Raw genomic sequence first — 11027 nt, 5'->3', positions numbered from 1 at the left:
TGCATTTACTTACAGGACAACAAGTAGAAGGCTGGTTAGAGTCCACTTGAGGGAAATTACAAAACTTCTGAATATTCTTCAAAATATTCCTTTTATCTTTAGGGCTGTATAATTAGAAGAGTCATTTGTTTTGACCTTTTCAGTGAATGCAGAGAAGCCGAGGGTGGCTCACAACTCAACCCCACCATGTGAATGCATCGCAAGGTAGCTTAATTGCAGGCATTTCAGTGTATTCTATTTCATACATAACAGCTCATCAAGTATTGTTCTTTCTTTCTTTAATAATTCGGTAATGGCAGTTTATTCCCCAATAATGATCCAAAACTGTAAATTCCAAAAGGAGAAAAGAATACTCCAGTAGAAGATGCTGAAAAAGGCATGAACAGCAGCAGTCAGTACAGTTATAGTGCAAGCAGGGCTTGGGACACCCGAATGCATGTCCAGTCTCTAGAGTGGAGAGGCAGAAGTTGAGTGTGGGGAAGATGGTGGGTAAGTTGGTGGTGGGCCAGACTGGAGTGATCTCTGTCTGCTATTAGGATTTTGACTCTTCAAGTAAATATTGTGCGTTGTACATATGTGCTTCAGTCTTCTTTTGTGAGAGCAGCGCAGGCTCAAAAGTCGAGAGCAAAGCCTGACACATAGCAGTAATCATGTTCTGACTGACAATAACAGTAAAGAAGAGGTAGAGAGAAAATCAATAAATACAAGCAAATATGGTGCTCATGTTGAAAAGCATTCTGGGAGTCCGGTCTTACTGGAGTTAACGTTTTAAAGGGCCCGAGGCGATTATGCAGTAAGATTACTCCTAATGAGATTCTAAGAAAAGGTAAAGCGTTCATAGTCTCTCAGGCATGAGAGGAGTATTCAAGGAATTACAATATTTGAAGTACTGCTAGCATTTCCAGTCCAACATCCCAGACAATAGGGATACTTGAGATGGTAAGCGTCCCTTTTTCCTCATTACAACAATGTTGCAGGACTAGCATAGCTCTTCAGTGTCCGTGAGAGTCTGCTCCATTACTCCCGAACACTCTAGGGCATCTCTACCTCAGTGATGCCAAGGTTCATCCTGCTGTCTTCTCATTAGCTTGGTCTTCTGCTTGCAATCCATGGCCTCCTCCAGGAACAGAATGAAAAGTTGCTGTGGCTTGTCAGAACCATTTTTACTCTTCAGCTTGCTACAGCCGGGACTGGGCTCCACCAGCCACCACAATAGTCTCGCCAGTGATGTAGGCAGAATCAGGTGAACAGAGGAATGAGACGCTGCCAGCGCAGTCCTCAGGCTCACCAAGCCTGGAGGGAGGACAGAAAAAAAACATTAGAAAAACATAGACCAACATCGCTGTAAGCGTATGCATCAAAGCTGGATTTTTTGGCAGTTGCCAGAAGGGTTTGTTAAGATCAATTTAAAATTAATACTTTTAAAACATCACTTACCTATTTCAAGCTTGACTAAAAAGCATACTGATTTAAGCAGACTAATTTTAAACTAACAGATATGTTTTATTTGAAGCGGACAGTCTTACTTTGAAGTGTAAAGACTGTCACTGTTTTTTAAGGATAAAGACTTTCATTTTTATTGTTAGAAGGGAACAGACTTACAGGTTTGTTCCAAACAGCCAGGTCCCATTGGCTCATTTGGGCAAACCAGGCCCCACTTGCCCTATTCTAACGTGCCGGGGACCAATTGGCCCGTTCAAACGGCTCACACTGGCCTGTTGAAACCAGCCAGGCTCCTATTGGCGCGTACAAATGCACTGGGCTCCGACTGGCACGTGAACGAGCAAGGTTTCCACTGGCCTGTTCAAAGAAGCAAGGCTCCTTCTGGGTATTTAAACAAGACGGGCAAATGAGAACTACCCCCAGCTCTGCAAGCTTATCAGTAGAGCTAGCCTTTTGGGGAGATCTCCTGACATCAGTCTCTCTATATCTGGGGGTGCATGGTTTCACTGTGCATTTTGCAACAGGTTAGAACAGTGACAGAGTCTTAGGCAGAGATGCGAAAGTCAAAGATCTGATGGCCAGGAGGACTGACTCATCATTTGATTCTCTGAGGTTACTAAAATAAGAAAAACAGATTGCCCCGTACTTCTATACCTCAGATTGGGGTGACTTATAAAATGGTCACTCATTATGACTACTTAAGAAAGCGCAGGAATCTGCCCACACCCTATCATGCAGAGCTAGAGTAGCTGCTGCAATGGAAATGTAATATGTTTTGGAAAAGGAAAACCGCTAGTGGGTTTCCTGATCGATGACTACACATTCTTTGCAGTGAACATGCGACACATGCCTCAGGCTGCCACTAGGGGAAAGGCGACGTCTCAAAGCTTCAGCCACAATAGATGAGACAGAAAGAAATTGAAAGTGGTTTGAGGCACATACCTCTGGACACCGAGTTTGGAAATCAGGTAGTTCATCGTAGACTCATCTTTCCAGAGCTGTTGAGTAAAGCAAAGAAAAGGCAACCAACTCAGTCATGCACTCATACTGGTGCACCGGAAGAGTAATACACAAAGACATGCACAGAAAGAGATGACGGTGAAGACATGCGAGGATCTCCAGCTGTACAGTCACATGAGACGCTCAATCATACAGATGAACAGGGAGGCATGCACGTGAAAGCACAATTCTAAATATGTGCCTGACAGGAAGACACGGGCAGCAGCAGTAAACAAACAGGATGCACCATCAAGGGATTGAAAAAGGCAACATTGCTCTCATTCGCGACAAGAGGACTCTTGCAGAGCTTTGTTCATGGCAAGCACAAAACCAATGTTGGGGTATCAAGCAACTCCTACAAACAACAGTGTTCGCAGTCCAGAAATGGTCGGCGCTCCTTTTTGCAGACTCTTGCCCTTCTAGCCATTTTGTGTCATTCAGAAAAACTCCTACCACATTTATGTATCCATTTACATCCCTATATCTAAAAATAACTGAATGAATGAAAGGGTGCATATTGATGGTATCATTGCAGATAAATTAATCAGGAGGACCATATCCATGGTTGCTTCAAAAACGAATACATTTCATAACAGTTGGGCAAACTCTACTGAACATGAAAAAGTGGTTCATGGAAGGCAATAATTTTAGATGCCATCATAGCACTGTCCTAGATTGAAAGCTGTTCCGGTAAATCAATGCTTTCAGATCACACTAGCGTAGAAGCTAATTTACTAACTTCAGAGTGTAAACTAGGGCGCACCAAGACGCAAGAAATAACAAATACAAAATGCCAAGTGCAGTTAAAATGGTCTAAGACAGGGGAGTTAAAAACAGGCCCAGGCGGGTCGGATCCAAAACTGATATGCTAAAAAGATGCATTTGCATAAAGTGAATCTAAAAGCAAATCACTGAAAATCAGCCTTCGATTTGGCACTTGTTGCCCTATGTTGGACAATCCTGTTCTAAGAGCTATGGGTATTCTAACTGAATCTACTTTGGGACTAAAAGATCTGTGTGTCAAAATTGAATTTAGGATATTACTCATGCTTATATACCCGCATAAGTTGTCCCATAATGTACGACTCAAACTTATTCAGTTTTACATTCTGCGTCAGGCATGCTGGTCCGCTAGACAGCTGACCTGCAATTTCCCCGGTGCCACAGGCATTTGTGCCAGATGTAAAACCCCAGATGTAAAACCCCAGGTGCGGACCTGAGACATATAATATGGGATTGCCATCAGATACCTATAAACTGGGATACTATACGGTCACTACTGGAATGAGTCACGGAAATCCCAGGCGTCTCATCCTGGGAGGCAGGAGCTTTGGGAATATATGTCAGACCGCACAGACGCGAAACCCTTTGTAGGTCTGGCCCTTATACTGGCAAGAAAACCAATCACAGCATGTTTGAAACCGTCTACCTCGTTGAGCCTGGATCAAGAACTGAACACATTCACCTGCTGGGCAAAAGCCGAAGCAGTGGTGATACAGAGAGAGGACGCAAGGGGGCATTATCACCGCCCGAAGGACCACAGCTCCTCTCCCAGTTGAAAGACCCACCCCCGGAGTCCTTCTTGGAACACCAGACTTCAGATTCCAACACCTCATCCTGAAGGACGAGTACCTAATCCACCCCTCATTTACACCTCAATCCCAGTCTCCATACTTTAACACGACCCTAACCTGACAGGGCCTAATCTACTGCCTAGTCCACCCCCACTCCCTTCCCTCCCAGTCCCCTTATCTTTCATCCGTCAAACCGATCAGCATGCTTGCATGTTTAACTGATCAACCTGGAATGTATTTATCGACACCAAGTTTGCACTCTAGGAAAGCATTAAACTTGTAATAGCTTGTAATATGTATGAGCATATCTTAAGACCTTTTCGAAAACCCAATAAATAAACCTGGTTAAATGAAGCATGCTTGTCAATACAAACACAAACAAAAGAAGCATTTGCAAAGCCAAATACTCTTGCCTAGCTGGCTTTGTTATTTGCCAATGTTTTTTCCACGATGCTGTACAGCATCAGAAAAAAGTTAAATGATTTTGCCAAATCAGTGCAGCATCGTGGGAAAAAATATATAGATGACACAGCCACAAGCATTATGCTGGTGTACAAGTGTGAGGACATATGCACGTCTGTCACCAAACATGCCTACAAAAGTGCCATAATGAAGGTGCCACCATTTTCTTTGCAATTTTTTCATTTACCGATCCAAGATGGCGGACACAACATGGATAAGTAAAACAAAAAAAGTTTTTGTGCAAAAGTGCCTAATGCACTGCGGAGTGGTCCAACAGCAAGAAGCAAATAGCAGCTGCCGGACCCTCCAAAATTTTCAAAAAAGGTAATGGGTCTGCAAAAGGTGTGAGCGGCATAGAGGAGAAGTTGGGGGGAAGCAAAAGAGAGTAAGGCAAATTTAATACAACTGGATCCGGGTGGAAGAGAGTGGGAAAGAAGCACACGAGAAAGGGAGCCACACAGAATGCAGGATTGAAGTACACAGGGGACAGAAAACACAGGGGCAAGGGGAGAAGACTATAAGAGGGAGTGCAACATGGACCACAAGGCAGGGAGAAGCACACAAGCAAAAGAAAGCAACACAGAGCACGGGGGAAGATAAGCACACAAGGGAGTATGGTACAAAACACATACTCTCATTAAGTGCTTCAGCAAAAAGTAATAGAATTTCCCTAAAAGTGACCAGTGGAAGGACGTCAGCCAGACAATCAGAGAGATGGTAAAGAGGCTCTGCTCATGGAAGTGACAAAATAAAGATGTACAAGCTAGGGAAAGGAAAGCCATTGAACAAGAAGAAAGCAATTGAGAGTGGCACTATAGCAATGGGCCATCTGTAAGGCCCTCTAAGTTCTTGAAAAACCCACAGTAGGTCTTTTGCAACCAGACAGCGCTGTCTGGTGAGTATGAATTAAAAATGTGTTAGGAGAAGGTTTAGGTGAACTACAGGCAAGCAACTAAAAGCACAGGTGATTTCCATTCTTACCTTGCATGCAGATAAAAGAAATAAAACCTCTCCCTCTGCCCCACTTCCCCATCTCAATCACGTTTTATCTACTTGAATTGGGTCATGCCCATGTACTCACCGCTGAGCTGAATTTAGTCTTGATGAGCCCAGGTGCCAAACTGTTTATTCGGATGTTCATGGGTGCCAACGATGGGGCTAGTGCCTTGGTCAATCCGAACAGCGCAGTCTTACTTACACTGTAAGGACCAAGACTCTGAAAGAATCAAAAGAATGATCTCGAGCAGATCTACATTAAAAAGCCCAAAATACCTTTCTAACCCTGTTCCTCTCCCAGAAATTAGAGCGTAAGTTCAAGGTCTCCTAAACAGAACTGTCCAACTGATTTAGATCAATGAGTGACTATTTTATAGGATCAAAATGGGAGTCTTAAAATGCCTGGAGTTAACATGGAACAACTGTGTATTGCTTCCTTATGGAATGTGAGATGCTCGCTAGCATTTGTTATGATGAGATGTATGACCTGTTTGTATAATCAGAGGTCCTCTGGTGTTATTTAGTTCCGGGACCAGTTTAGAAATCATACTGGCAGTCGAATCTTCACTTAACAAATTCTATGGACTGGGCACTAGCTCAAAATTGGCTGCATGTTCATTATAATGCAGCTATAGAATATGCCTATAGGCCCACTTGAAAACAAGGTACAAATGATTCTCGATCAAATCAAGGGCGCTGGTAGGTTCTAGACATTGTGGCACTATCCTGGCCAGGTCTCTTAAGCCTTCCAAATTTCCAGATAGTTTTCATGGTTCTTACCTGTGCCGGAAGAGCATTCCAAAGATTAGCAGTTTATATGGTGAACAACGTACCACCAACCTAGAGAGGAGTGTTCTCATCTGTAAATATGTTTTGATCTTGGCTTGGATGAAAACTGGACTTTTGCCATCGATGGCCCTACCGGTAATGCATAGGACACTTGAAGAGCTATTGATGGAAGCCAATGAAAATTATTTGCCTGTAAGGCATCATTGAAATCTATATGAATTACTTTTTTAAGTGCAGTGCTTAATTGATGTTCGGAGTCTAGCTTCTACAGTGTTCAGTTAGTAAGCTGACACGCTAGGGGGCAAAGTTTGGATTCTGGAGAACTACTCTTTGCTGCATCACGACAACTTATGTTGTCATTACAAAAGAAGTACATCTAACACAGGAGAGATATAGTCACGTAGTTACTGTTAAGCATTTTTCTTACTGCGATGAGGGAGTACAATTAATATACAGGTAATCTGTATCAGTTAACAAATTAGCCGGTTAAGAAAATCTAATCACAAGTAGAGGTTTACTGGCTTTCAGGGAAACAGAAAATGTCCCAACTAACCCATACTTTTGCAAGGATAGGAGAGTCATACTTGCGTGACTGATATGATTAAATTTGCCCCAGTAGTACTGTGCTGTTTAGTAATCTAGTTATCCTTTGCCTTGAAGTGTCAGAGAAACACTTCGCTACCGATTGAGTGGGCTAAGACATTATGGTAGAATCATTTACATAGTAACATTCTGTATTGGTATGAACTTTACAGTGCCAGTGCAGAAACAGCTTCAGATTGTCCAGACGGGAGTGAGCTAGCTATTTAGATACCTATGCAAGTTAAGAAGTTGCCACCATGATCCACGTGTAACATGCGCAGCACACATTAAAATCTTGGCTGGGTGAAACAAGCCTATCATCATTTTAGAGTCAACAAAAGTACCACTGAGTTTGGTTGAAATATAACCTGTTATATTGAGCGCTAGAAATCTTAAGAACTATAGCCACTTAACAATGTTTTGCTAACTATCAGCAATACTGTAGTCAATGCATGGCTATTGTGTACCTCAATTTGAACATTTTTGATAAAAAGAAGAAAAGTAACTAAGAGTCAGTCAAGGAAAAAGCACTTGCTTTTAAAACTGCCCTAACACACAGCAAGCTGTGTCATGCTTCATCATAGGGCTGCTAACACACCTCTGTGTTTACCCAACAGTGGAGGTGCAGCAATAGGGAGGGGAAGACAATACAACATACAGTTCAGAGTTAGTGAAAACTCAAAGGTAAGAAAATAGTGCAGGATCAGTCGAACAAAAAGCTGGTCCCAGGGGATCCTTATTACAATTTTAATATTAGGTCCCCTGTCCAGGATTTAAAAGGAAAAACGTGGATGCTAGGTGGAGGAACTTATTATGAGATTCAACATGCTCCACACTGCATAAGTGTCGACATGTTTCAGCCGGCAAATGACAGTGCCCCGGCTTTCTTCAGGACTCTCACCTTTGTGAACCTGGGTGACACCCCTTACCCTTCTACCAAATTGGAAGTGAAAAAAGGGGGAAAATCACCTTTCAAAAGAGCCCTTCGCTATGTGAAGGGGAACCTATACAAATAAAAACAAAAAACAATCACATGACACGGTCAGTGGCGCTTGTTCATATTCGTATATAACTTAACCACTGTCAGACATTAATCTTAAAACACAAATTGTTTCGTACCCAAATTCCCATAATTCTCAACACACTCTTAAAAACCTAGGCCTGCCCTCGCCCCCTTCAATCTCGTGGTAGGGGGGGTCGGGGAGGGGGGGGGGCTCTAGCCTATTTGAATGGCCCTTATCACCAATATTACAAATGATACTGGATGAATGTCATACTCAATATCTTCATCTCCAAAATCCGAACGAGCCAAGAAAATACCCGTGGGACACCACTGCCCTCCAAGCTGAAGTAGCCCAACACTTAGCGAGTTTATATTAGTAAAAAACTCGAAATGGTGGGGGAGGGGAACAGCTTCCTATTAGAACTCTCTGCAAGGGAAGCAACAATTTTTATTGAAAACACATCACTCCCAGTTTTATTAATGTCATTCTGATCCTTGTTTGACATTTTTATTAGGACGCATGTGGGTGTATCTTTTCCTTATGTCAATTAACCTCATCACTCCTGGGCACACAATATACCAGTGCACAGAATGAACACCCGGGAGGTGTCCTGTAGCCCCACAAACTATACTCGTAGCTAGAGCTTACTCTGCAGTACTCTGTCATTCATCGTTGTCATAGGGCTTGACCCTGTTGTTTCTTTACTGCCCTTTTAGGTAATGGAAACGTAACACTCTGCCGGCCTGAGTTGCTATAAAAATGCCAGGAATGGTAGTACATGCGCTCTTCCCTCATACCCAATGGCGGTAACGATGCCTGCTCGAGATCACCCTTATTCACACCCAAATACCATCAATGATCTCACAACCCCTTTGGCCCGTTTAGTCGTTCGTTCACCCGTCTTCTAAATAACTTACTGCTTGCGAGGTAAACTGTTGGCAGACTCAATCGTCTCTCCACCCCGCCGTGTAGCGCATTTCCCCATTATTCGGACGTCTCTCTTGAAGAGGTGAAACCATGCCTCCCAACAGCGTAGGACACCACGAGGGTAGCATCAGTCTGACAAGCTCTCCAACCACTAGAATGCTGACCCTTCCATGTCTGCAGCCAAATGTAGCATCCATTTTAGCACACACTGTTCGTATTTATATGCCTAGTAGCGCCCTCCTCCTCTATCAGTATTAATAATTAGTGAATAGGGGCTGTGATTAATATTGTGGACCCTGTGTTTTCAAAGAGCCTCCAGTTTCCAATTGGGGTACTCCCATCTATTATCAAAGTGCCAAGTAGTGTCCACAAGGAACTTGACAGTACCATTGCCTCCCAAAGCTAAAATACGGGGGAGGAGAAAGAGAAAAGGGGGGGTTTGGTGGGTTGGGGTTAGGAGTTGGGGTAGGGAAGGGAGTAAGGGGGAACTGGGTGGTTAGTTGTGGAGGGGGTTGGGTTTGGTTTGGTTATGAAGTTGGGTAGGGCGCAAGAATGCTGCAAAAGCTACCCAATGTCCTGGTCCCCATTGATTGTAAAGGGAGGTGCTATCTCTGACTCTGCTGCATCACAAAGGGTGATACCTTAATTATGCAGCTACCCTCCTCCTCCCTTAGGAGTTATTTTAGAAATTATTCAGAGTATTCCAGGGGATGTAATCGTTAAGCCCCCTGGAAGAACTCTGTACCCTATAAATCCATTTTTGCTCTATAATGAATAGGGCTCTTTCTGGGTTCCCCCCACTCATGTTGATGTTAGGTTTTTTCACAACTGTCCAAGTAAAATCCTCGGCCGAATGTTTTTTCTCTACAAAGTGGTCTGTTAGTCTGCTAACATTCCGTTGGCATCTGAATGTGGATCTATGCTCCATTATTCTTGTCTTCACCTTTCTGGTGGTCATTTCCAGGTACATCAGATCCCCCTCCCTTCCTTTGAAGAATTCTGTAAGACTGCTTACTCGGTGTCATCGGGGTCTCCGCTTGATCCGCTGCCCCCCAAGTTTTGGAAGGCCTTTCATGAAGAACTGTTCCCGCCTCTGTTTTCGATCTGTCTCCAATCCTTGGAGTCGGCGTCGGTCCCAGAAAGCTGGAAGTTAGCAGTGGTGTCGCCTCTGCTAAAAAAGCCAACTTTGGATCCGGCTTGTCTCTCCAACTACAGGCCGATCTCCTTGCTTCCCTTTCCGATCAAGATCTTGGAAAAGTGGGTAACTCGCTCTCTCTCCGGCATCCTGGAAAACATCGGGTGGTTCGACGAGGCCCAGTTTGGCTTCCGACCTGGACATGGGACGGAGACCGCACTGGTGACCGTGTTGGACAATCTGCGTTCGCGTGTCGACAGTGGGCGAGCAGCCTTTTTGGTGCTGCCCGACATGTCGGCCGCGTTCGACACGGTCTGCCATCGGACCCTGGTCCGGAGGTTGGAGGAGTGCGGGATCAGTGAGGGGGCTAGAGACTGGCTGATTTCGTATCTTGAGGGCAGGCAACAGTTGGTTTCACTTCCGCCTTTCAGCTCGGAGCCAAGGAAAATAGGACAGGGGCTGCCACAGGGCTCGGCCATCAGCCCGATATTGTTCAACCTGTACCTCCGCCCTTTAGTCCAGCTAATAAAATCTTTTGGGGTCTCGGCATTTAATTATGCCGATGACACTCAGCTGGTGTTTTCCTTGGAAGGGAATAATGCAGTCTCGCTGAGCACCTTCCATCGCTGTATGGCAGCCACAGCGGACTGGCTACAAGCCAACTCCTTGCAATTCAACAGCTCGAAGACGGAGGTGCTCCACTGTTCTACTGACCGTATCCCGCGGGCTCTACCCGCGGATTTTTGGCCGAGCACCTTTTCCGAACCAGTGCTGGCATCGGAGTCAGCACGTAATCTAGGGGTTATGTTTGGTCCTAATTTACAACTAGACCTACATGTCAACAAAACCACTGGAACATGTATGATGCTGCTTCGCATGTTACGTAGAGTTTTGCCTCTTCTCCCTGCTCAGGCCAGGCCGGAAGTAGTCCGTGGGACTATATTAAGTCGGCTTGATTATTGCAACGGACTCCTCCTGGGGGCCCCAAAAAACTTGATTGGGAAGCTTCAGAGGGTGCAGAATATGGCCGCTAAATTGGCCCTTTCTCGACCCAGGTCTAGCTCCTCCACTCTTGCGCTACGAGATCTGCATTGGCTCCCGGTAGATCTACGGGTC

At 44.5% G+C, this 11027-nt stretch overlaps 1 protein-coding gene across 1 annotated transcript in view; it reads right to left on the bottom strand.

Moving 5' to 3' along the window:
- Positions 1-261: 261 nt before the first annotated feature.
- Positions 262-11027, bottom strand: part of LOC144755716 (dehydrogenase/reductase SDR family member 4-like) — a 98929-nt gene continuing 88163 nt past the window's right edge. Inside the window, exons 7-9 of the mRNA XM_078644903.1 lie at positions 5560-5694; positions 2386-2441; positions 262-1293 (exon numbers count right to left, since the gene is read on the bottom strand). Of these exons, the coding sequence (XP_078501029.1) occupies positions 1179-1293; positions 2386-2441; positions 5560-5694 (306 nt within the window). The 3' untranslated portion in view covers positions 262-1178. The remainder of the gene's footprint in view (positions 1294-2385; positions 2442-5559; positions 5695-11027) is intronic.

The sequence above is a fragment of the Lissotriton helveticus genome, chromosome 5_1 (assembly GCF_964261635.1).
Source record: "Lissotriton helveticus chromosome 5_1, aLisHel1.1, whole genome shotgun sequence".
Taxonomy (NCBI): Eukaryota; Metazoa; Chordata; class Amphibia; order Caudata; family Salamandridae; genus Lissotriton; species Lissotriton helveticus.
This window is presented reverse-complemented; position numbering and strand designations above follow the sequence as displayed.